General features: G+C 40.9%; 4 protein-coding genes across 4 annotated transcripts in view; 2 read left to right on the top strand and 2 right to left on the bottom strand.

Annotated features, from left to right (window-relative positions):
• Positions 1-6,149: 6,149 nt before the first annotated feature.
• Positions 6,150-7,385, bottom strand: LOC134222703 (uncharacterized). Its single transcript, XM_062701866.1, has 3 exons — positions 7,373-7,385; positions 6,455-7,240; positions 6,150-6,394 (listed from the first exon to the last, which is right to left on the bottom strand). Exons 1-3 carry the CDS (start codon positions 7,383-7,385, stop codon positions 6,261-6,263), a joined length of 933 nt encoding a protein of 310 aa, XP_062557850.1. The 3' UTR covers positions 6,150-6,260.
• Positions 7,386-19,230: 11,845 nt separating this feature from the next.
• On the bottom strand, positions 19,231-21,433 carry LOC134221098 (nitrilase and fragile histidine triad fusion protein NitFhit). Its single transcript, XM_062700290.1, has 5 exons — positions 21,168-21,433; positions 20,877-21,088; positions 20,439-20,807; positions 19,874-20,375; positions 19,231-19,811 (listed from the first exon to the last, which is right to left on the bottom strand). Exons 2-5 carry the CDS (start codon positions 21,081-21,083, stop codon positions 19,462-19,464), a joined length of 1,428 nt encoding a protein of 475 aa, XP_062556274.1. The 5' UTR covers positions 21,084-21,088; positions 21,168-21,433; the 3' UTR covers positions 19,231-19,461.
• A 711-nt stretch (positions 21,434-22,144) lies between these two features.
• Positions 22,145-24,008, top strand: LOC134221097 (uncharacterized). The gene is made up of 2 exons (XM_062700289.1): positions 22,145-22,555; positions 23,674-24,008. The coding sequence occupies exons 1-2, from the start codon at positions 22,190-22,192 to the stop codon at positions 23,899-23,901; spliced, it is 594 nt and encodes a 197-aa protein (XP_062556273.1). The 5' UTR covers positions 22,145-22,189; the 3' UTR covers positions 23,902-24,008.
• A 1,152-nt stretch (positions 24,009-25,160) lies between these two features.
• The window catches only part of LOC134225515 (serine/threonine-protein kinase Wnk-like), a 145,807-nt gene continuing 144,154 nt past the window's right edge, over positions 25,161-26,813 (top strand). The window contains exon 1 of the mRNA XM_062705680.1: positions 25,161-25,314. The gene's annotated coding sequence lies outside the window, so the exon portion shown is untranslated. The remainder of the gene's footprint in view (positions 25,315-26,813) is intronic.

The following is a 26,813-nucleotide window of genomic DNA, read 5'->3' as shown; positions in this document are numbered from 1 at the left end:
TCCAATGTAGAATTCCTCGACCACCTCGAAGGTATCCCATTCTATCGTAACACTGCTTCCCAGGCGGGCCTTGTCGCGCTCGGTTCCGCCCACAAGCATGTACTTTGTCTTTGACGCATTCACCACCAATCCAACTTTTGTTGCTTCACGTTTCAGGCGGGTGTACAGTTCTGCCACCTTTGCAAATGTTCGGCCGACAATGTCCATGTCATCCGCGAAACAAATAAATTGACTGGATCTGTTGAAAATCGTACCTCGGCTGCGCTGCAGCGCTACGATGCCGAATCCACAGTCCTTGAGCACATCGGCGAGTATGCGTGTGCTCCCGATGAAGTTGAGAGATTTGCAGTTCCACGAACCGAGTTTCCAATCGCTAGTCCCTTTTCGTCGCAGTGGTCTTCGCCGATGGTTCCGGTCCGTACTCTCTTGTTGATTGTTCGTTGCTTATGATTTTTTAAAGGCTGGCTTGCAGGGCCTGACACCAAACCCCCTAAATTTCCGGAGGACCATTCCTCCTTATTTCCGGTGGACCATGGTGCACAGTTTCACTTAGAGTCTCTCGCTGGCACTCGGACGATAATCAGCCGCCCCTAACATGGAGAACAGACGCTGTTGTGAGCCGATCCTGACATGGAGAACAGATGCTCAATAAGATTTTCACCTTCGGAGAGGAGCAACCCCTTCCTCCCCTTCCATGTCAGCATACGACCATAGTTCCCACCGGGGTTGGTTACCCGATCTTCCCTAAGGTTGCTCGTATCCCGGCCAGCACCGCGGGGAGGTAGGGATAGGAGTTGCTGGGTAAGAGGCTAAGGACCGCGAGATGGGGTCTATTTTATTCCTTCAGGTACGCGAAGTACCAATGGTACGCTTTACCCAGCATTTGCCGTGCCAAACGATACACCGCAATGCTATTCACCCATAAGAATCAAGTAAACGGGGTGCAGTAAGCGCGGCGGTACCTTTCCTGAAGGGTTCGCCGCGTGCAATTTTGACAAAATCAGACAATACAAAGCTGTAGTGCAGCTTATTCCAATCAATTTTGCTAAAAAAACTTTTTCTGTAGCTCTTAAGTTGGCTGATTTAGAGCAATTTTACTTAATTGGATTAGAGTGTACCTAAAAAAACAGTATTTTTGATCTACTTTTTTTGTTTTAGATTTCTCGAAAAAGTCGTCTTTAGAGCTAAAAAAAATGCAACTTTTGATGGTTGCTCAATATCTTTTTCCGATCAAAAGTTATAATCGTTTTTCTGTCAAAATTACATTTTTTCATAAGTTGATATCTCCAGACAAAAAAAGACAAAAAAATATGTTTATACGGCATTTGAAAGAGAAATTAATATTCCTTATTTTGTCAAAAAATTGGGGATATGTTATTTTTTTATCTCAAGTTTTACCAATTTTACTAAAATCATGTTTTTCGAATAAATTGATATAACTCGACAACGGAAGAAGATACAGACGATATTCTTATAGCAAAAGACGCGTTTTGAAAAGCCCCAAAAGTCTCCAGAAGGTGACACCCTTGAAAAATAAAAATTAAATGAGCAGATCATAAATATTGTCTTTTGAGGGACACCCTAATCCTGGTAAGTGAAATTACTCTAAACAAGTGAGCTTAAGAGCTACATAAAAAGTTTATATAGCAAAGTTGACTGGAAAAAGCTGCGCTACAACTTTGTAGAACATTTTATTTCAATATTCCGCAAAATAAAAAAAAAATCACATTTTTATAAAATGGTCCACCCTATTTTTCGGTAACTCTATAATCAAGGCCCAAGTATCCAGAACAACTTTGTAGAAATTTTTTTTTCTTAAAAGTATGCTTTAGGCCCAAACTGCATCTTTTCTCGTAAATCTTGCAATACGATGATAATGATAAAACTTATAAAAAGTGTTAAAACTGTTGATTTTTTATTTTTTATTTTTCACGAATGTCATCTTCTGAAGACTTTTGGAGCTTTTCAAAACGCGTGTTTTGCTATAAGAATATCGTCTATATCTTCTTCCATTGTCGAGTTATATCAACTTATTCAAAAAAAACATGAATTTAGTAAAATTGGTAAAACTTGAGATAAAAAAATAACATATCCCCAATTTTTTTATATAATAAGGAATATGAATTTCTCTTTCAAATGCTGTGTAAACATATTTTTTTGGTCTGCCCTAACCGGAGATATCAACTTATGAAAAAAATGTAATTTTGACAGAAAAATGATTATAACTTTTGATCGGAAAAAGATATTGAGCATATTTACCCATCAAAAGTTGCATTTTTTTGAGCTCTAAAAGTCACCTGAAGACGACTTTTTCGAGAAATCTAAAACAAAAAAAAAAAAACAAAAAAAACTGTCAGAGCGGGCTTGGTAGTCATATGGCTACTGCTTCTGCCTCATACGCAGGAGGTCGTGGGTTCAATCCCAGGTCCGTTCCATTCTCCTACTTTGTATCTTTCTCTTTATTTCTCATGTTCTAGCAATCGCTAGAACTGGAAATGGACTTTCATACCGTTTCCATTACTATTCCTATACCTTCAACTTGAGTATTCTAGCACTAATCTGCTAGAATTGGAAATGAACTATAGAGCTCGTTTCCTACATCCAATTAGAAATTCCATCAGTTACCTTCTCCTATCTATCACATTGGCAGCTCGTTAACCAAGACGGACCTCTGCCTCTCCAACCTAACCCAAAAATTCCAACAAATTCCGCATGAACTCGTGGCAAGTGCAGAGGTATATTCGGCTTGCAGTGGGCGAGTGATTGCATCATCATTTCCTCCCCTTCCCTACATTGACTTGCATTCTGACGTGGCAGGCGCCAGTATGACCTAACAAATGAGATCACCAGTACTTGTACATTGAAGATGTGTGCTAGTCCCAAGCAAACATCTGTTGGTTCCCTGTGCAAGAACAGCTGATCTGGTCATAATGGAGTAGCAACTACGAGCAGTCAATCAAGCTCAAGCTCAAGCTCAAATCTAAAACAAAAAACTAGATCAAAAATACTGTTTTTTTAGGTACACCCTAATCCAATTGAGTAAAATTGCTCTGAATCAGCCAAATTAAGACATACAGTACAAGTTTTTTCAGCAAAATTGATTGGAATAAGTTGTGCTACAACTTTGTAGAACATAGCATATCAATATTCCTAAAAATAAAAAAAAATATTTTAATTTTTTTTTTGTATGATGGGCCACCCTATTTTTTGGTTACACCATAATGATGGCCTTACTATTTCGAACAATTTTGTAGAACAACAGTTTTTTCTAAAAAATATGGTTTTGGCGTAAAATGCATCTTTTCGCGTAAATCTGTATCCTGTACCATAATGCATTGTAAGACATTGGTGGACGACGTGGAGATCAGCCATAAGACTTCCTAAGCCCATCATCAAATTGAAGCTCATGAACTGTCGAATCTTGTTTGGAGACAATTCCGATGCTGACGAGGACTATCGTAGCCCACAATGATAGTATTCGGCGTTTTCTCGGAATGAAGTTCAGAATATGTAGTGGTTAAAATTGTGAGTAGAGAATTTTTGATGATTGCTTGGTGGACGGTTCTAAACTGCGGCCCGCTTTGGTCTTTTAATGCAGTTTTAGAGGCTTTCACTAAATAATCTTTAAAGTCTAATGCAACATGATAGTTAAAATACGTTTTCATTAGAGTTTCCTACTTCAACATCAATATAATTATATTTAGACTGACACTTGCGATTGATGATTAACTAATTAATTTTTAACGTACTTTTCGAGCTTCTGTTGCTTGATGGGAACATGGTCCAAACGCTATTTGATTTTAATTAGAACTAAATGTAAAACATATAATTATATATAATAACTGACATTTCTCCACAGCTTAAGTATTCATCATAAAACTATCCCCAACCTGCCCCAACTCCTTAGGCAGCGATATACTATGAGTATATCCCGCAAAACTTAAAACCCCCATGAGTAAAGATGTTGTGAAGCCTTATCCTTAAGTCCCTGGTGTATCATGGACGATATGAATTCCAAATTCACATCGGTGACTTGGCCCCTGGCCCTCTTATACATCAATAAAATAAAATAAAATAAATAAATAATAATAAAATTTGATTGTGCAGGTGCCATTTGAAGGTTATATGTAAATTACTATGAGAATTTCCACTTATGTAAAGGAACGTTTTGTTTACTAAGTCATGAGTGCATGATACCTAGCAGCCGCTTTTATTTTTTCTCATAAATGAGCCATTTTAAAACACACGGAGATCCACGTGGATACTCCTCGGGAACAGCTCAATCCATCAACAAGTTTCACGAAATTTGCAAACGAACCACTAATCTAGTTTACTTGCTCTTCGGTTTTCCCCATTTGCGATCATGACAAAGGCGACAACAAACGACCGAAGAAACTTGCTCCGTCATTAAACTTTTGCGCCGTGCCATCCGGGACGAGTTTTACTCTCTGTCGGTCGTATGCCTTCATCCAGTGTGCGTGTATAACAATAGAAAAGCAATGACCGCACCGCACCACACCCCTAGCGCAAAGGTCCCTTTCATGGTGGGGTAATTTATGTTAACATAGTTTTGCAGGCAGTAATCCTTGTCCGGGAGGCGCAATCTGAGAGTGTCCAACAATCGCCTGGATGGCATCTCCGCGCCAAACATGAGGCAAGTTGTTTTCTATTTCGGTCAACAATATGGAAAACGCCAAGAAAAATCAGATTCACAAGAATTAAGTACTCATTTAGATGGTAATTCGACGTTGTACTTGAATTTCGTTTAAAGTTTGGTCCGCAAACGAAAATTAAGTTAACGAAAATTGATATTTATAACTCACTAGCTCACAAGACAAATGGCACGTAACTTCGGGCTAGTCGTCAACACGTCGAAGACAAAGTAAATGATATTAAGACGCTCAAAGAGGACAACGCAAGCCACCCACCACGAGTTTGTATCGGTGTTGACGAAATCGAGGTGGTTGAAGAATTCATGTGCTTAAGCTCACTGGTGACAGCCGATAAATATACCGTTAGGGAAATTTGGAGACGCATCGTGGCAGTAAATCGTACGTACGTTGGACTCCGCAAAACGATCCGGACTAATATACCTAGTTCGTCGCAGTACCAAACTGACAATCTACGCAAAAAAAGCCCATTAAACCGGTCCTCTACAAACACGAGGCCTGCTATGCGATACTCGTGGATGACCAACGGGCACTTTGAGTTTTTGAAAGGAAAGTGTTGCCTATCATACCACATTGAAAGATGTTCCTAGCTCGTATATTTTGCCGCATGTCTGGTAAATGGTCTGATTATCTCGTTCGCATCTTTGATCTCTTCCAACACACCTCCTGCAGCGCTACGATGTCGAATCCGCGGTTCTTCAGCACTTCGGCAACCCAACAAACAATTTAAGCTGAATAAGCTAGTTTTTTAGTTGAAGAAGCCAATTATTGACTGAATAAATCTTTTAAAAGCTTCTAATGTTTGTTGGGAAGTATCCATGTATTTCCTATTTAGTTATGAGATTTACGGTCACCTTTCGTCGCTGTAGTCCTCGCCGATTGTTTTGGTCCGTGTTCTCTTGTTGGTTATTCGTTGCTTGGTTTGCTTAAAGCTGGCTTGCATGGCGTGACACCAATCCCCTAAATTTCCGGCGCACCTTTTTTGGTAAACCGACGCTCGGTGAGCTGGGTTTGCGCTTTGAGCGGCACACGGTCGCTTTGGTACCCGAGCAGAAGGAAAATCTCATCCATATCATAATTAGTTATTTCGAGATGAATTTCAGCACATCAAAAACTGCTATTGCTTTGTTTGATATAAGAGCTAAAACACCAAAAATAATATCGAAAATTAATATGCAGAACATCAAATTAATATCTTTTTTTGATATTGAAACATCAAACCAATAACATATTTTGAGGAGCGGTAAGAATATCTCATTTAGTTATTCGATATCAAATTAATAGCTCGATGTGATATTCAAATCATAATTACTGAACGATATCATAATTTGATGTTCAATTAATAATAGCTTAATCATATCATAATGAGTTATTTTCTTTGTTAAAAAAAAGTCATGATTTTATTTTACATAGTATTTTTATTCAACCAGTTGACAGTTGAAGAAATAACAGTTTAAAATTATTGATAAAATATTACCATTAAAAAACAATTTGTGAAATTTGTATGTCACCTTAAAACGATTCGAAATATAAACAAAAATGCCTTCGCATTTTGAAAGAAAGCTTTCAAAGTCCACTTGAAATGAGAAATCACTGCTGACGCAAAATACGCAATGACGGATTGTTAGCAATAACGGCAGAGATATGTCGTGCCGTCTTACGGGCTCTACGCACAGCTACTCCCAGCTCATCTTGAAGCATGAGTCGCCTTTCCTGCAGTCGGTCTGGAAAGAGAACATTGTCTTTGCAACTTATATTCAATTTATTCTAAATATATGACTCACCTTGTACATATTTAACCTTTTCTGGATCCAATCGCTCAACCGTTGCTCGAACGTACGCTTCATTAGTATTTTTTGATCCACGTCCAAGTGGATTGTTGGAAGAATGTCCGGATACTGTGGCATTTCCGATTCCTTGCGGGAAAAGACGAAAGATAAGTTCTTTGACGAACAAATAGTCGCTATCGTCCGCGTTTTGCGACACGCTCAGAAGCCATTTGGCATCGGGGAATCCAAATACTTCGCTGTAGCAAACTTCTTTAGACCGATCCAGTAAAGCCTCTTGTAGCTTCATGTTGAGCATACGGAGGCGTTCATTGTCTTGTTTCAGTGCTGCAGTGCTTTCTAATGCAGAATTTACAAGTGCTTCAATGCTGGTCTTAAACTGGTTACAATCCGGTGCGCTTGTCATGTTTTGATTGTCAACGCCGCTGATGTCATCAGGACCATCTGTGTCAATAACTCGGTCATTAGGAAGTACCACCTTGATGACAGAGATTCGTCGAGTCGGGTGCGGTGTATTGAAGACCTCCCCGGGGTCCTTAAACACACGGGACGGGCCGGCAACTGGAGAAACCTCCCCGGTAGAACGAGCCTCGGATACAATTCTCTGGTTGTCACAGGACACAACATATTCAGCGCTGACGACAGAAGCACGGGAAATCGTCGGGTCGTCGAAAATTACCTCCTCGGAAATCGTATCAATAAGAACAGGGGTGTTTATGTCAATCGGTACTGGTGAAATGTCACGTTTCTTTTTCGGTTTTCTGTCTGTTTTCGGCTTCTCCACTTACTGTGAAAAGAATTGAGGTTAGAAATTAAAAAAAGTTATCGGAGAAGAACAACATACCAAATTTTCCATAAACCCCATATTCAAAGCATTTGCCCTTTTTGCATCACTTTTTTGCTTGCTTGATTTACGTGTTCTGCCCATTTTTTTCTGACTACACGTTTAACTTCTTTTGAAAAGCAACTTTTCTGCTGCTTGCGAAATTTACCGACAGTTACAGAAAAATGGCAGAATCTATGGAACAAAAATTAAGCAACGATCTGGAAAAGATCGTAAGTCAAAAAACTAATTTTTATTCACCACTTATTTATACCGAAACTGAATATAGCACAGCAAAATCTTGCATTGAAAATAGCTTTATAGATTTTTTGACGTAGGACTTACGTCTTTCTTTACTATACTAGGTGTCATTTAGATTTTTGGAAATCGAGATCGTTACGCTGGAAGGGAATATTTTGAACGTTACTAGCGCCTTTATCTTTCGATGGATTTTTAAGATTTATATATCAATCGACTCGGACACTCTCCACCATTTTGCCTATTTTATTGAAACTTAAGATTATTAACGATAAGCTATCGAAAATTTCAATTCTTGTCAAAGCTAGTAAAAAATTCATATGTATCCAATCCCGTGCATTCCTAACAAGGACATCAGAATGCGGTATCTCACGGTCCTTCGGGTCTACCGGAAGATTTTCTTCGTGTATAAAAGAAGCAATGCCTGCCGTGTGCGAGTCATAACAATTTGTGACAGCAACGCGTACTGACGTGCTTTTTGCTCGCACATTTTTCGTTTCGTTCGTTCGTTCGCTGTGTTTACCTATACAGTGACAGCATGCAGTCACCAGCGGTAGAACTGCCGGTGGGTCTGCGAATATGCATGAAAGAAGTGGGCGAATTTTTTTTGTCATTCTGTGCTTGATGATGGTCGGATGCAGTGGTGTCGGTTGCGGTCGGCTGAGCGGCGGTGGATGAAGAATAAAATTAGAGAGATTTGGTCTGCTCATCCACGAAAAGTAATTGGTTTAATAATCCACATGATTCCGAGATGGGTACGAGTCATGTTATATGACTGACCATATATACTCAATTAAGTTGAAAATCGGAATACGGGACTAGCGAAGTTGGATTTTTCTCGGAATCCGTACGTTAAACCTAACTTCGCTAGTGACGCGCTAAACAAATTAGGGCCTAATTAGACTAGCGCACTACTAGCGAAGTTAGGTTTAACGTACGGATTGCGAGAAAAATCCAACTTCGCTAGTCCCCCATTTCGGTCTTCAACTTGACTAGCGATATTAAGTTGTGCTTGGTACAAAACGACACGTACATTAAAACATGGTTATACCATAAGAGTTCTGATTCCCCAGCAAAAAAAAATCAACTACACTACACTGATGAAAATAAAAATTTGATTAAAATAATTACTTTCATTTATTTGCAGAAGGCATTAGCAATTAAAGATGCACAATCAGCAATAGTGATAATATCCATTTTAGATTAGAAAATGTCACTGTATTACATGTGAATGTTTGAAAAAAAGTGCACAAAAAATAATTTCCAGGAGAATATTTCAATAAACTTTATCTTATTCTTTGTTTTTTATTTTCTGAGAAATTGTATTGCTAAACTTGACGTAGACTCGGAATTTGGAATCAAAACAGTAAATAATTTTTCGCTGACGTATTAGCAGTACCTCCTCTATTTTAGTAGGGTTATTGCTCCTTGACTTGTTTCTTATTGTTGTGTTTTTTTTCAGCAGTAAGCACGCATGTTAGCTAAAAGAAGCAACGAAATTGGTGCTATATTTCTTTGTTTGGAAAACGGGACAGTTCCTCTAAAATAGCACATTTTGCCCAAGTCTGAAAATTTTATAAATAGAACTTTTAAACTTCAAATACTATCATCAATAAGAAATCTATAAATGCCTTACATTTGCTTGAGTAAATAAGGGCCTAATAGTTAGAAACAAAGCAATTCTAATTATATATATAATTATTAGTTTTATTTCCAGAAGTTTTGAATAAACAAATTGCTAATATTGTCAGATTTTCTGGATATGATACACTGCGCGGCGTTTGTAATGTTCCCAAATGGGTACTTGCACAAAACTTCACGCGGCGAATGACTGTCGAAAGGTACGGCCGCGCCAAACGATACACCGCAATGCTATTCACCCATAAGAATCAAGTAAACGGGGTGCGGAAAGCGCGGCGGTACCTTTCCCGAAGGGTACGCCGCGTGCAATTTTGAGAAAATCAGGCAATAATTCTACACAGCATGGAAGTTGTGGTTTCCAATATCACTATCTATAATAAAACTCCGTAGATACAAAAGCTAGAAGTTAAATGTAAATACGTTTCTTTTATACAAGTCCTACGTCTACTCGCGATTATGTTGAAAACATTACCCATTGCTCGTTTTTTTAATGATAGAAAATATTGATTCCAATATATTTGATCCTAACTAAAAACAAATCGAACCTAAATAGTTGCGTATTGGATCCTTTCATAGTTTACGCTTGCATATATGAGTACACAAAACCAGGGTACGTCGATGTTGCTTTGTATAATTTTTATATACGGTAAAAACAAATAAGCTAAATTAAATAAAATTTAAATTTAAGTTCAATCAAAGTTAATTGCCTATTTCCGGGGATTAAACCACCCGACTTGGACGTTAATTTACAATGTTATGGAAACTCATATGAGAATATGTACGTTATGTGGAAGATATTGATTGGAAAAATGTATTGGAGGTAACCACTTTCCCTTCGATGGGACTCGAACCCATGACCCTACAGTACGCTAGACTGGTGCTTTAACCAACTAAGCTACGAAGGACCTCCGTCGGCCTTCGCAACCTAGCGGCTACTGAACGAGCTCGAGATTCCCAAATTGGACGCATAGTCAAATCACTCGCAATCCATTTCCCAAGACAATACTTCCACATGTGTATTGTACACGTCCACATGGTGGAGATACGTGGACGACATTTTCAGCATTATCAACCGGAAAGATCTACCCAGGATTTTGGAAGCGATAAACAACGTGCATAAAGACATCAAATTCACCCACGAGGAGGAAAAGGAAGGTAAATTACCTTTCTTGGATCTACTGGTTATCAAGGGAACAAATGCAACATTAGACTTCGAAATCTACAGGAAACCCACCAACACCATGAGAGTCATCCCATACACATCAAATCATTCGTATCAGCACAAAATGGCAGCTTTTCATCACATGATCCACAGGATGCAGACGATTCCCCTGAGCGAAGAAGGAAAAACGAAGGAGCTACAACACATCTTGGAAACAGCGAGGATAAATGGATTCAAGGAGAGAACAAAACAAGCAATCATCAACAAGAAGCAGAGGAACCTACGAAGAAACCTACGAAGAAAACTGACAACACTGACACCTATCGATGAACCACTGAAGAGGGTATCGGTTCCCTATGATCAACACATCACCCTTCAGCTCCGCTATCGACTAAGGAAATTCGGCATCGATTTAGTATTCTCCAGCAGAAGCAATCAACTGAAGACATTGTTGGGATCCACAAAGGATAGAGTAGAACTGTTATATAAGGCGAAGGTTTATCAAATTAATTGTTCACAGTGTGATAAAGTGTGTGTGAAAAGTGTGAAAAAGCAGGTCAAACAAAAAGATCGTTAGATGTAAGGTTCAAAGAACATATTGCAGAAGTAAGTAAGGCTAAGAGGGAAACTGATAAGGGATTAGTGGATTAAATTATGGGTTTAGGTCTAAGGTAGCTGAACATGTATATCAGGAAAATCATTCAATTACGACATCAAACATTAAAATTTTAAGAAATTTCTCTTCTCCGTGGAAACTTGATGTTGCTGAGAGCTTGGAAATCTACCGACAGGTACAAACGCGGTTGTTGAATAAAGATCAAGGAAATGGTAGCTCCTGGCTCTTCAATATAATACCTAAGCATTAAGCGCATCAAGCGAGTAGAAATAAGCACCGTAGTAAGATAAGTACCTAGATAAATTATTATACCTACGCATAGTATAAATAGTGTAAGCTGCGATCATTTTCTTCAAGTCGAGTCAAGTACGAGACACTGAAGACGGCCTTACCTTTGAGGTCGAAATACGTATCTGTCAAGATACAATTAAGTGGTGGAATACAATGGGATTGTATAAACTCGTCTTATGACAGGTGAAAACATTCCACTAAAAAGCTCAAAATAATTTTCTTAACGAATATTTTTATTTACATCTGGACATAGTAGAAATTTTACAGGAACAGATTAAGCCGGATTATCTTTTTGTCGCCATTATGCATTAATTGCGCTTGATGTTCACGGTGATCTACATTATTCCTATATAATACAGGATATCGTCAGTTCCTTCTGGCCGTTCTCACGTCACGCCCACCACTATTGCACAAACGTAAAGTTGGTAGCATTTCAATCTCCATCACTTTAGCCTGTAAACGGTTGCGGAATTTTTTTTATTTCTAATGGTTAAAGAGAATTTAAATTACGCGTATACAAACTTTACTCGCATTATTGCCAACCAATCTCAAATGCTATTATTTGTGCAGTAGATTCTCAATGATGCGAGAAAAATTGTGTATCCGAGGGAAATGAAACAATTTTTGTCATTGTCATTTTTCCTTGGGTTATCTAGCGGATCAAAAAAGTTTTCCTACCTCTATAAGGAATTTCCCGGGCTCAAAAAACAATTGCCTCAACCTCATGTTTGTCCGGATTTCTGGGAAGAAGCATCAGAAGCATGGAGTTTCTGCAATGATAAACAAAACAATATGAGGTAAAACCAAGGGTAAAACCTTCTAGAAACTGAACTTTGGACAGCAGCACATTCAGCAAGATGTATGTTTACTTACCTTATAAAAAATGGGTCGATAGGATGAATCGAAACCGAATCGTCTGCCTTTTTATCGGAGGCACAACGAAGTAGATTTGAAGACATTTTTAACGAGTTTTCGTGCGGTAATAAACTTGTTATTAAATATTTACTGTTGATGTGAATGTCAACAGAAGACCGAGACAGTCTCGTTGCAGTGTGGACCTACAGCAAATCAGTTGATGGTCAAAATTGTATTTACTCGTGCACATTATACATTTCAAATTGTTTTATGTATATTTATATAAAGGTATTATAGACTTGATTATAGCATTAAAAAAATTGTGATGCTTTGAATCGAGCAATGAGCTATAGTTGAAATACATATTAGAGTAAATATTGTTTTCTTATTTCTTACGAGTTTTTTGTGTTGAGCCATCCCAGAGTGATCCAAAGTTGAGTTTTTTTCTTTGTTCTATGCCAGCCATGCAAGCGAGTTCAGTGCGTGATCTCTCATGTTTCGGACAGCAGAACGATCGCGCGGTCGGTCGAATTATTGTGTTCTGCATTGCGCGGCCGGTAATAAAAATAATCAGTTCAGTGCGTGATCTCTCTTGTTTCGGACAGCAGAACGATCGCGCGGTCGGCCGAATTATTGTGTTCTGCATTGCGCGGCCGGTAATAAAAAATAATCAGTTCAGTGCGTGATCTCTCATGTTTCGGACAGCAGTCTGATCGCGCGGTCGGCCGAATTATTGTGTTCTGCATTGCGCGGCCGGTAATAAAAAATAATCAGTTCAGTGCATGATCTGTCATGTTTCGGACAGCAGAACGATCGCGCGGTCGGTCGAATTATTGTGTTCTGCATTGCGCGGCCGGTAATAAAAATAATCAGTTCAGTGCGTGATCTCTCTTGTTTCGGACAGCAGAACGATCGCGTGGTCGGCCGAATTATTGTGTTCTGCATTGCGCGGCCGGTAATAAAAAAAAATCAGTTCAGTGCGTGATCTCTCATGTTTCGGACAGCAGAACGATCGCGCGGTCGGTTGAATTATTGTGTTCTGCATTGCGCGGCCGGTAATAAAAATAATCAGTTCAGTGCATGATCTCTCATGTTTCGGACAGCAGAACGATCGCGCGGTCGGTTGAATTATCGTGTTCTGCATTGCGCGGCCGGTAATAAAAATAATCAGTTCAGTGCGTGATCTCTCATGTTTCGGACAGCAGAACGATCGCGCGGTCGGTCGAATTATTGTGTTCTGCATTGCGCGGCCGGTAATAAAAATAATCAGTTCAGTGCGTGATCTCTCATGTTTCGGACAGCAGAACGATCGCGCGGTCGGCCGAATTATTGTGTTCTGCATTGCGCGGCCGGTAAAAAAAATAATCAGTTCAGTGCGTGATCTCTCATGTTTCGGACAGCAGAACGATCGCGCGGTCGGTCGAATTATTGTGTTCTGCATTGCGCGGGCGGGAGCAACGAGAAGGGGTTCAGTGCGTGATCTCTCTTGTTTCGGACAGCAGAACGATCGCGCGGTCGGTCGAATTATTGTGTTCTGCATTGCGCGGCCGGTAATAAAAATAATTAGTTCAGTGCGTGATCTCTCATGTTTCGGACAGCAGAACGATCGCGCGGTCGGTCGAATTATTGTGTTCTGCATTGCGCGGCCGGTAATAAAAATAATCAGTTCAGTGCGTGATCTCTCTTGTTTCGGACAGCAGAACGATCGCGCGGTCGGTCGAATTATTGTGTTCTGCATTGCGCGGCCGGTAATAAAAATAATCAGTTCAGTGCTTGATCTCTCTTGTTTCGGACAGCAGAACGATCGCGCGGTCGGCCGAATTATTGTGTTCTGCATTGCGTGGCCGGTAAAAAAAATAATCAGTTCAGTGCGTGATCTCTCATGTTTCGGACAGTAGAACGATCGCGCGGTCGGCCGAATTATTGTGTTCTGCATTGCGCGGCCGGTAATAAAATTAATCAGTTCAGTGCATGATCTCTCTTGTTTCGGACAGCAGAACGATCGCGTGGTCGGACGAAATATTGTGTTCTGCATTGCGCGGCCGGTAATAAAATTAATCAGTTCAGTGCGTGGTCTCTCTTGTTTCGAAGCGGGCTATGGCTACTGCTTCTGCCTCATACGCAGGAGGTCGTGAATTTCAATCCCAGGTCCGTTCCATTCTCCTACTTTGTATCTTTCTCTTTATTTCTCATGTTCTAGCAATCGCTAGAACTGGAAATGGACTTCCATACCATTTCCATTACTATTCCTATACCTTCAATTTGAGTATTCTAACAGTAATCTGCTAGAATTGGAAATGAACTTATAGAGCTCGTTTCCTACATCCAATTAGAAATTCCATCAGTTACCTTCTCCTATCTATCACATTGGCAGCTCGTTAACCAAGACGGACCTCTGCCTCTCCAACCTAACCCAGAAATTCCAACAAATTCCGCATGAACTCGTGGCAAGTGCAGAGGTATATTCGGCTTGCAGTGGGCGAGTGATTGCATCATCATTTCCTCCTCCTTCCCTATATTGACTTGCATTCTGACGTGGCAGGCGCCAGTATGACCTAACAAATGAGATCACCAGTACTTGTACATTGAAGATGTGTGCTAGTCCCAAGCAAACATCTGTTGGTTCCCTGTGCAAGAACAGCTGATCTGGTCATAATGGAGTAGCAACTACGAGCAGTCAATCAAGCTCAAGCTCAAGCTCTATGCCAGCCATGCAAGCTAATTTGACAGTTCTACAATTCTCAAGTTGAAAGAGAAAACTTTTAAATTCACACTTTCAACAAGGGAAGAATACTTTCAAATCAAATACAATACTTTGGTTGTAAGCGGTTTGACTTTTATTTTAAAGAAAAATACTTAGGCTCTGTCTCAATTGGATAATTAAACTGAGATTAAACTTAAAAGTGACATTTCAATAATTATCGAATAACCCTGCTCGCAGAGCAAGATTACTTTTGACAGATATCGAATCATTTTCCATCGATGTCCTATTGGAATCCCTTAAGGGTTTGTCTCATTTGGAGAATTAAACTTAAAAGTGACAGTTCGAAAATTAAAAAATCACCCCGTTATAAGAATGGCTGGTGCTGCCCAGCAATTCCAATAGGACATCGATGGAAAATGATTCGATATCTGTCAAAAGTAATCTTGCTCTGCGAGCAGGGTTATTTGATAATTATTGAAATGTCACTTTTAAGTTTAACTTCAGTTTAATTATCCAATTGAGACAGACCCTTACTCTTCAGTTACAAAGTACAACATTTTTAATTATAACAATATTCGTTTTTTCTGTGCAGCAACATAATGCCTCGCCAGTTATCGCATACAGTCAAGTCACCCTTTTTGAGCACCTTCACTAAGATACCTTGCATCCAGTCGACCGGGAAAGTTGCGGTGTCCCAGATATTTCGAAATAAACGATGCAGTAGTTGAGCGGATGTCATGGGGTATGCGGTCGACCCCTGGGGCTTTATTCGATTTTATGCTTTGGATGGCTGTTTGAATCTCTAGCAGTGATGGAGCTTCGGTATTGACGCGTGTTATACGTTGGATCCTAGGCAGATCATGCTGAGGTGGTGGTGGCCTGGCTGGCACTTGAAAAAGTTGTTCGAAGTGCTCGAACCAGCGTTTCAGATGGTCAGTTGGGTTGGTCAATAAATGACCATTCTTGTCTTTCAAAAGCAGCGCTGAATTCATCTGCGCCCCGTTTAAGCGTCGTGAGATATCGTAGAGGAAGCGAATGTTCCCGGTTGCTACGACTTTCTCCTTCGTCAGCCAGAGAGTCCGGCCATGTTCGCTTGTCCTGTCGACATGAGCTATCACTTCCTTCTCCAGAGCCGCGTATCGTTGACGGGCTAAGACTTTGGCTCCTCTGGTTTTCGATCGCTCTATCGCGGCTTTGGCTTCTCTTCGCTCCTTTATCTTCCTCCAGGTCTCATCGGTGATCCATTGTTTTCTCTGGGTGCGTAGTTCGCCCAGATTGTTCTCGTTGGTGGCGATGAAGGCATTCTTGATGGCGGTCCATCGGTCTTCCACGCTGCCACCTTCCGGAATATCTGCAGCACGCGTCTCCAGTTCTTCAACGAAGGACCGTTTCACCGTGGCATCTCCTGTCGACGAATCCGCGCAATGCGCAGGCGTATTTCGCCGATGAGGAGGTGATGATCAGACGCGATATGGGCACTACGTTTATTCCACATCAAGAAGGCTCCGTTTCCATTTTCGTCTGATGCAGATGTAGTCGATTTGATTTTCTGTAAAGCCGTCACGGGAGACCCACGTGACCTTGTGAACCGGTCGATGAGGGAAGAGCGATCCCCCGATCACCATGTCGTTATTACCACAACATTCTGCGAACAGCTCTTCGTTTTCGCTCATTTCTCCGAGACCATGGCGTCCCATAATGCGCTCATGGTTCGAGTTGTCGGATCCGATCTTCGCATTGAAGTCGCCCAAACAGATCTTGATATCACCCTTCGGAATTCTATCTACGACGGCATTGAGTTGACTGTGAAAGTTCTCTTTGTCTTGCAGATCGGCAGCATCGGTTGGCGCATAACATTGGATTATAGTAAGGTTTCGGACCCGTGTTCTAAATCTGGCAACGATTATCCTTTCACTTATAGGTTCCCACTTCATAAGCGCAGAGTGTGCCTGAGCGCTTAGTAGGAAGCCAACTCCGCGTTGCCGGGGAGCGTGTTCACCTCGTAAACCAGAGTACATATAGCAGAACTTGTCCCGACGGCGTTCTGTGTTCTCCAAAGTTTGGCCAACGGACTTCACTCAGTTCCAGGATCTCAAGCTTCATGCGGCGTGCCTCATTGGCAAGTTGTGCCAATTTACCCTGCTGGGCTAGGGTTAAAACGTTCCATGTTCCTATTCGTGTCCGTTGTTTCGCGCTAAGAGTCGTCGCCGTAAAATCAGTCCGTATTCTTTCATTATCGGATTCTTGAACAAAATGATGTTTCGGGAACAGTTGGTTGTTGGCCCAAGGTTCCCTATCCACCGGGATGGGGCTGCCATCTTAGGTATAGCTTCCGGGGAATAGCATTTCATACTCAGCCGCTGGATGCCAGAACAGACGCTGTTGGAGCCGCACCTCCTTGGTGGACAGACGCTCGATCAGTCGGGTCAAATTTGTTTAAAGTCCTACCCAACAGCAGGACTAGGCTAGTGCGCTTTGAGCGGCACACGGTCGCTTTGATAGGGCCTGCTTGGGGACACATGCAGCTTTTTATAGAAGTTCAACAGAGCCCACTGTCGAACCCCACCACATCCTAGGCAGACCCCACAGGACGCACCCTCTCACTCTAGCTGATGTCAGAAGGACAACACTACCCAGGCTGCACTACCAGCTAAGTACGCAACCCTTAGCTGGCGGTCAATTGTCATCGGAAGACCCGTGGAAGCGTGAGTATTGGAACTTCAGGGACCAGAGCTATATTAGGCGCCCCTTCCCGGATGTCAACTCACCATTTCGCAGCCCTCAGCTTGCACATCCTTGCGTGAATTGACTGCCACCCAATCACACGTTGGCGCATCTAACCCAGCACTATGAAGCCGGTTCCCAGCTCGTTGATGGTGCCACAGCTTTGGTAGAAGGTAGCCGCTTGATGCCCGCTTTTCCACACTTTCTGTCCTGTCCAGCAAATCTCCTGCAGCGCCATGACGTCGAAGTTGCGGGGATGTAATTCATCGTAAATTATCCTGTCGCAACTTGCGAAACCTAGCGACTTGCAGTTCCATGTTCCAAGCTTCCAATCGTGATATTTATTCGTCGCCTAGGTCGTTGCCGATTATATCGAATCGCATTATCTTTTATATTGTTCGTAATTATAGGTTTTCCATGCGTCTTATTGGGCCTGCGCAAACCTGCTGTCTCGTCGGAGGGCCGTCGTATCAGGTCTGTTTTGTGTCCCACCTGACACCAGGACTTGGGCTTGTGCGCTTTGAGCGGCACACGGTCGCTTTGGCGGGGCCTACTTGCGGATGCAGCTTTTATGCTTTTTTAGAGGTTCAACAGAGCCCACTGTCAAACCCCACCACATCCTAGGCAGGCACCACAACTCGCAGATGGCCTGGGGAGGGATCGTCAAGCCCTTGGACATATGGGCCAAACACAATTGATACGTTTGCGTGCGTTTTGACAGTTTTCCCATGAGAAAACTGTCAAAATGCGTGCGTTTTTATCGTATGCGTATCAATTGTGTTTGGCCCAATAGTCCCAGCTGCCCTCGCCTGAAAGGTTTAATAGAGCCTTAATTAGAGAAGATTTAAACAACGGATATGGATTTGATCGTAAAAATTAACTTTAGGCAAATTCAGTTATTGTCATAGTGACCCAGTGGTCAACAAATCATGAACATGAACATGAAACATTAAATGACACATTTTCAAGCACAACATCATTTGAACATAATACTTAGAAGTGCAAGAAATGTGTCACCCGTTCTAAATAAATTTAGCATACTTTTGATATAATGTTTGGTTCTCGCTCATCTTGCCCCGAGGGGGTGATCATATCGCCCCATATGATAAATATAGGCATCATAAAAACACCTTTTTTAAAACCAGTTTATAAGATACTGAAACGTCATTAATCAGTGTTAATTGATATTACTTACTACTTATGTCATAAAAGTGTTTCATGGACAAATTAGCAGAATTCTCAAGAGTTTCACTATTTTGCAAGGATTACCGGCCATCTTGCCCTACTTTCCTCCAGTTCCGTGTGCGGACGCTGGTCCAGCTAAAATCGATGTGTTCCGGAGCTACAGTTCCGGTCAGATGATGGTGGGGTATTGACCAGCTTTCCTTCCGGTGTCTTCTGTACTCCTTCACTCATTGGCACTAGATCTGCTCAAGAAAATAATCATCCGGCAACGAGCGTAGCTTGAATCGCGGGTTTTTATTAATCCCTTTAATAGGACCGCTAAGATAACTCTTGATGGGAGGCGTAGCAATAATGGGTTTTGTAGAAGCAAGTCGTTAACACCTTGGAGCCGGAGGACTTGACCAATACAAAAATTTTAGATAGTTTATACATAAAATTGTGAATAAGAAGAGGAAAAGTTGAAAAAGGTTATTTTTTGCGATGCATACCTAATTAATGGATCTTTCCTAAACCATTTATTATACAAATTATGTGATACTTTATTTTTACCCATTTGACATCATTCATATAAAAACATTTAGCAGCACTAATTTAAAGTCATCACTAATGACTATGACTATTGTATTCTTAATGTTTGATATACTCCTATTAAACTTTAAAATTAAAAAAACAACCTAGCCTTGAGAATATTTCATAACATTTCATATTCTTAAAATTAAACATCAATTCACCGTTCAGGGCAACTTCACAACCCCATACGGGCAAACTCCTCTCGGAACCGGTCCGCCTCGGCTCGCATTTCCTCTATTGGCCGGCGGGGCCTCTCCGGTTGCTTATCGTGCCTATTGAGTTCGCCATAGATTTGATCGTTCTCCGGAAAATCACCCTCGTGCCGAGGCATCACGTGACAGTGCACGTGAAACACGGTTTGACCGGCTTCCGGGCCGTCCTGAACTGTGACCGTGGACGACGATCCGTTGTACAAACGCTCGGCTACCTTTTGCACTTTGCAAACCGTCTGGAATAAGTCGTTGATTTCCGCCGGGTTGAGGTCCGGCATGCGGGCCGCGAACCGCTTGGTCGACACGAGCACATCTGATAAGGAAATGGTATTTGTAAGAAAACAAGCTTGAACCAACAAGGATTTAGGAACTTACGACCCGGAACTACGCAACGAATATTAACGAAGGCATAGCAGAACTCTGACGAGTAGAAAATCGTTTCCTTTGGAATGTCATAACCGCCAAAGTTATATTTTTCGTCGAAGTTCTCCAGTTTGGCGGTTCCTTTCCGATATGACAGATTGTAAATATCGTCTCTCCTGTGTTCGAAACATGGCATATTTTGACGAACAGTTGCTAATTTTTCAAAATCTAATTCGACCACAACCACGTCCAGATCTTGCTCGCTAGCTTCCCCCACGATGACACCCCAGGGATTGACAACCATGGCGTGGCCATAGCTCTCTCGCTTTTTATTGTGGAACCCTATTTGGGCCGCCGCTATGACGAAACACTGATTTTCGATAGCTCGAGCTCGGAGTAAGACCTCCCAGTGGGCACGGCCCGTTGAGACAGCAAACGCCGAGGGGTACGTCAGAATCTGCGCTCCCTGCTTCCGCAAAAGCGTACTCGCTTCCGCGAACCGAACATCGTAGCACTGAAATGTTGAAATGTGACTTCATGATAGCTACTGAATGGGTATTGCATCAATTCAACTCACAATTTGCAGCCCAAGTTTACCGATGGGACTATCGATCGGAGACACGAGCTCGCTCCCCGAACGGACAGTCTCCGATTCTCGAAATTTGAACTCCGGCGTCACGACGTTAAACATGTGCAACTTTCGATACTTGGCCACCAGCTCGCCCCGGTCGTCTATCACAATGTGGGTGTTGTAGATGTTCTGAACGTTCTCGGACGCCTCCCCGACAATCGATTCGTGAACGCCTCCCATCGACAGCCAAAGACCATTTGCCTTGGCCAGTTGTTTGTATTCGGTCACCGTTCGGCCGGTTAGAGTTTCGGAAAGCTTCAACGTTTCGTCTCGATTGGTCCCCACGTAGTCGCAGCATTCTGGGAAGAATACAAACTAAAAGAATGGAACAATTTTAGTATTTAAATTTAATTTAATTTAAAGCAAACGTGGTATTCAGCTCACACTAGCTTTCTGGTCCTTGGCCTTCTGGATGATCGTTTTGACCTGGCCCATGTTGTGATTCTTATCGTTGGTGGAGCGCATCTGGGCAATAGCAACCCTCGGATGGGAACCGCTGGAGGTCGACATGGTTCTTCGAATTCGTTGAATGCTGATGCTGAATCGTCTTGCCAGCAGAGCGCCGCTCGCGAGCGAAAATGATGGCTGCATTCAGTCTGTCGTGTGACGGCGAGCGGAATTGGATCATTTTTGTTCAATTAGGAAAATATAAAATGCAAACAACTACCTACTCACCTGGTTATTCAATCAAATATTTTGCGCGACGTTTTATCGCTGGATGCGCTCCTTATCAGTATTTGTTTATGATTGCGATACGAATCAAAACAAAACAATAAGCCATTTTATGAGACAGATTCGAACAGCTGATCGAAATTTTGAGTGGAGGGCTCGGTCTTTGTTTTGGTAAATTTGCATGTAAACCATCATCATTTCGTCATCATCATCATCATTTCATTTCATTTTCGCAAATGTTCCTTGTAAAATGTAAATATTAGTATTTGGTCTCCTGTCATTTGAGCTTTCTATAAAATGGCTTATAAGCAAAAAAATATTTTTATCACAAAGCTGGGAGCTTTTGAGCTTTTATTTCATTTTTTGTTCCTTTCCCTGCACGCTTATAGGGTGTGACCAAAAAATGATTGTAAAAAAATATAATAAAAAAATAAGTTTGTTTGATTTTCTGAATTTAAAATCAATTTAGGTTTTTTTTCTAATTTTTATTTATTTATTCATTCATCGATAAGTGCTTATCCTACAATAATATTCTGTACAGTGTTTTGATATCTTTAATCTGTGATTTCATCATTTTAGTTTTGAGTATTTAGATTTCAGTTAAAGATTTTTATGCAAGTGAGGAAAACTTAGAATGAAACAAAAAAACCTCAGTAATAGCTTAAAATCAATTTAAATTTTGAAGAGACTGCTATATAAGTATCGAATAACCCTGATCGCCAGATCCAGATTACTTTTGAAGGACGATTATTAGTTTTTGATACATGTCCTAATTAATATTAATGGAAATCGCTACAATTTCGCTATAATTTGAGAATTGCTACAGAGTTTTTGTTTTATTTGAATTTATCTTGCCTTACATGCTCTATCGTTTTTGAAGAGTTCACACCAAAACATAAATTAATATCTTTTGTTCACACCCTAAGCATTAGAATGAATCAGCAACTGATGGCATCCCTTCCCTTTATAACATTTCCAAAGTGTTCCTTACGATTACAAATTTATAAACAAAAACAGCTAACACCATGCCGAAAATCCGACCAAAACGAGGGAAATCTCGGAGTTCCAAAACTCAGAAAACGCCTTCGCCCCGCAAGTCGTATCCCAGATACGAAATTCCTCGCTCCAAGCTGGACGCGGCCATCAAATTTCTGGAGGATAAATCTCAACCCAAAAAAGGACACCGGACCGCATCAACGTTGGGCTGTGTGAAAAGTATCCTGGGGAATGTCACTGCTCCGTGGAAGGTGGACAATTACATCAACGACACGGCCAACGTGCTGGAAGTGGCCCGCCATTGTGCCCTGCGGGGTCGCTGGCCGGAACTGATGAAAACGGTCGCCATCCTGATGGAGGATATCCGCCGGTACGATCTGCCGGCAGCTTTGCGGGTGAGTGGAACAATGGGATAATCTTCTTTCTTATATATAAAAATGAAATGGTCTGTGTTCGTATCCGCATAACTCGAAAACGGCTGGATGGATTTTTTTCATTTCTTCAGCAGAAACATTCGTTATAGTTTCCGACGGGTTTATATGATATTTCCTAATGCGAAAATTACGAGTAAAGTTGAGCAAACCGTGCATAACTAAAATGGTGATTCCTATGCGAATTTTGCATGGGCAGTTCGGAATGCACATTCTCGCTATGCAGGACTATGCAGGACAACGTCTGCCGGGTCAACTAATAGAGGTTAAAAATTGGGCAGAAATGAAGAACGTGCATCAGTGTGTTAAAATAAGAAATTTTCGACTGGTACCTCAAGCGGAAAGCTTGGTTCAATAACGCAGGATTGTCCTCAATTAAATGCATAGGCCACCACTTTCAATGATGAATTTTGATCTATGCTTCTGTTTATTCCACCTAAGCTAAAGGAAGTTGATTCCCAGCGTTTGTTATTATTATCGCTCAAATCGCCAATTATGCCTTTAATTTTTTATACGGTTGGGGTTCTGCCAAACCACACCAAACGGCTTCTTTTTTTCATACAAGGTGAAAGGAATTCATTTCATATCAATTGACCAGTGCATGATGACGTAGGTTGACAGTTCACAGAGCTTGTTTACAGGGACTTAGTCTTTGGAGCAGCTTCCGGAAAAACTGTTTTGCGAATAATTAAGAATATTGATGTCTGCTGTGGTGGATTTATGGTAGGAATCAAAGCATATCACTAGAATATTCGAATCAAAATGATTTTGAACGAAAATTACGGAATTTTATTTCCAGCTGATCAATTTTAATTCTAACACACTGTAAACAAGCTCTGTGAACTGTCAAATAATTGAGGTTAAGTCAAGATCTTGCATTGGTCTATTCGTACGAAAATGTGTTCCTCAGTTATAGGCTTGAGGGATATGCGATACGATTTACGATCAATTAAATCTGCTAAACGAAAGCTTGGACAAAAAAATGGGTATTTTTTATTGACGCTCGTTGCGATTTGGCAGAACTTCAACCACCTTCTATTTTTCAATCAATTTTAACTAAAAATGTTATTTTCCTCATTCAGAATACCCTGTACGCCATCATAGCTGACCCAGCACTGAACGATCCGGCCTTCCTGGAAGCTTACCTGTTCTGCAACCCTCACTGTACCAATCAGGGCGATTTCAAGTACTGTGTGGACAGAATTCTTGAAGTTTTCCAGGGCGTAACGATCCGCTCTGCACGCATTCGGGGTCGCGTGGTCAGCAACGAAGACGAACTCGATGAAAGCAGCGATGAATCCGATAACTGATGAGAAAGAGTTTACATATGTTGAGATCATTCATATGACTGTGATAAATGTTTGTTAAACTTTAAAGACGAACATGCCAAAATAAATCAATTCATTTTTCTCCTTTAGCTTGCATTAATATTTCTAAAAAGTATTGAAAGTAAGTAAGTCAAAACCGAGGTGAACTGCTACTCCTTGCTAGTGCAGGCAACTGATAGTAAATATTTTAATTTAGTAAAAGGGTGATTTCACTCCTATGTGTAAACCTTTTTTTGAGAAACCCATTCAGTCTTACTTTTGATGAACTCATAATGCTTTAGTAGTCATATATTTTACCCAAAAGTACATTGCTCTGAATATAAATTCCAATTCATGAGAGTAAAATCTATACCGTAATTTATACCGAAGATGGATTTTTCTCCAGATACAGGCAACTTTCCCAACTTCGGAAGTAGTGCGCTGGATTCGCCTAAAGATGCGCTAAACAACGCATTAATTAGTTTGTCAAATAAAACTTCGGAAGAAAGTTCGGTTCGGAAGTCCCGACTTCCGAATTCTAACTTGGTGCTACGCCGACAATATAAGCGCTACAAGAAGTCTTCATGAATTAATATGTAAATTTAGTTTCTAAAGAAAGTTATCGGAAAATTATACAAATGAATGACATTTTACAACACTAGTTCCGAATACGAGACAAAATATCAATGTCTTATAATTACAGAACGTTTTCTTTTTCATCATTGGGCTTACATGATAAGCCATTTTACGAGACAGATTCGAACAGCTGATCGAAATTTTGAGTGGACGGCTCGGTCTTTGTTTTGGTAAATTTGCATGCAAACCATCATCAATTCGCCATCATCATCATCATTTCATTCCATTTTCGCAAATGTTCCTTGTAAAACGTAAATATTGGTGTTAGGTCTCCTGTCAGTTGAGCTTTTTATAAAATAGCTTATTACATCCCCCACTGTAATATTGCCGCTGAGGCATCTCGGACTTCGGATATTAACGATTAATTAACGAAGCGACTACTCGATGTAGAGTTGAGAATAGGAATGAATTTATTTTCATTTGGAACTTAACCTACGTATTGATGGTGTTGGTTTGCGTATGGGAGTTTGCGTGGTATTGAAAAATACTTCATAATTGATTATTCTTCAGCATTTTTATTTTAGCCTATTTGGTTTCCAAATCGGTCCCATTGTCATCGCGTGCTTTCATTTATGACATCCTCACCTGAATTTACACGCACTTTGAATCGGTTTGAGAATCTTTCATTCAAGTTCGTGCGGCACCTCATCGCGGATGAGTTTTCGTCAGTCGGTCGTGCAAAATTTTTGCCAGATCGGAGGATCGAAGGAAAACTTTCGCTCGTTCGAGTTTTACCGCGTGTGTGTTTGTTTCGTGACGCGTTCCCGAATTTAGTGAAAGGTACGTGCGGAACAGGGACGCCAGATAAAATTTTTATAAGTCTGTATCAATCGCAGCCAAATGTCTGTATCAGTACTGTTATTTCTCATTTTCAATGAGAGATGTCACGCGATGTTTACATATTTGCCCCTTTCAATATCTATAGAAACGCGAAGGATGAATGGCATGCTACCAAAAGCTCAAAAAATATTTGTTCCGTGACAGGGCATGAAAGTGTGCACTATCTGCTTTATTTTAGTGTTTATTACCACTTTCAACTCAATGAATTCAAGGAATATGATAATTTTTTTTTGACTAGTCACTATTCTTCGCAAATATCTATTAAAATTACTTAGAAATTTTAATTTTAAAATAAGGCACAACATGCTTTCATGACTGTCTTTCATGCGAAATTGATCAAAGAACCCACGATTCTTTCATTTGGTTGCCTGAAATAGAAAAAGGAGCTTTGGTCTTTGTCTTATGACGATCACGACCTTTTCCAGTACTGGTCTGTATTTGTCTGTATGGAGGTATGAGGTACAGTGAACGTTCGCTAATTGTTTTTTTACTAGTTGGGGCCCTTTTTAGTTGGGGGTTCGCCAATTGGGGCTTCTTCTTCTTATTGGCATTACATCCCTACACTGGGATAGAGCCGCCTCGCAGCTTAGTGTTAATTAAGCACTTCCACAGTTATTAACTGCGAGGTTTCTAAGCCAAGTTACCATTTTTGCATTCGTATATCATGAGGCTAACACGATGATACTTTTATGCCCAGGGAAGTCGAGACAATTTCCAATCCGAAAATTGTCTAGACCGGCACCGGGAATCGAACCCAGCCACCCTCAGCATGGTCTTGCTTTGTAGCCGCGCGTCTTACCGGCTACGGAGGGCCCCCCAATTGGGGCGGAACCCAACTAAAAAGTAGCTAAACGTCAGAATGTGACGTCAAAAACGCGTTGACGTTTTGTTTCCATGTTTGGCGGGATCGATATTGTAAACAACATTGACGGCATTCGCTAGTTGGGGTAAGGTCGTGCCCCAATTAGCGAACGATCACTAGAACTAGGAAATTATTCAAAAACCCTGCACTTTTGACAACGTTGAATATCGATGTTTCAATAATCAAAAGTCGGTGTAAGACTTAGGCGTGCTTAGGCTATGAACCATTCCACCGATTCGTTTAACTTTTGGTTAAAATTTGACAGTTCAATGGTTATTTCTTAGTGGATAAAAATAACCCTACTCCGGAGCATGGTTACAATTAACAGTTCGATAGTTAAACTTTGCTCGCGAGAAAAAGCGACGCCAAATCCATTTTGCTCCAAATAACTATCAATCTGTCAAAACTCAAATGTCTTTGGGATAAAATTTTAACCACGATGGGAAAGTAACCATAAAACTTTCAAATTTTAGCTAAAAGTTAAACAAATCGGTGGAATGGTTCACAGCCTTAGTCGAGTCAAGTACGAGATACTGAAGACGATCTTACTGTTGAGGTTGAAATACATATTCTCGAA

The sequence above is a fragment of the Armigeres subalbatus genome, chromosome 3 (genome assembly GCF_024139115.2).
Source record: "Armigeres subalbatus isolate Guangzhou_Male chromosome 3, GZ_Asu_2, whole genome shotgun sequence".
Classification (NCBI taxonomy): domain Eukaryota; kingdom Metazoa; phylum Arthropoda; class Insecta; order Diptera; family Culicidae; genus Armigeres; species Armigeres subalbatus.
This window is presented reverse-complemented; position numbering and strand designations above follow the sequence as displayed.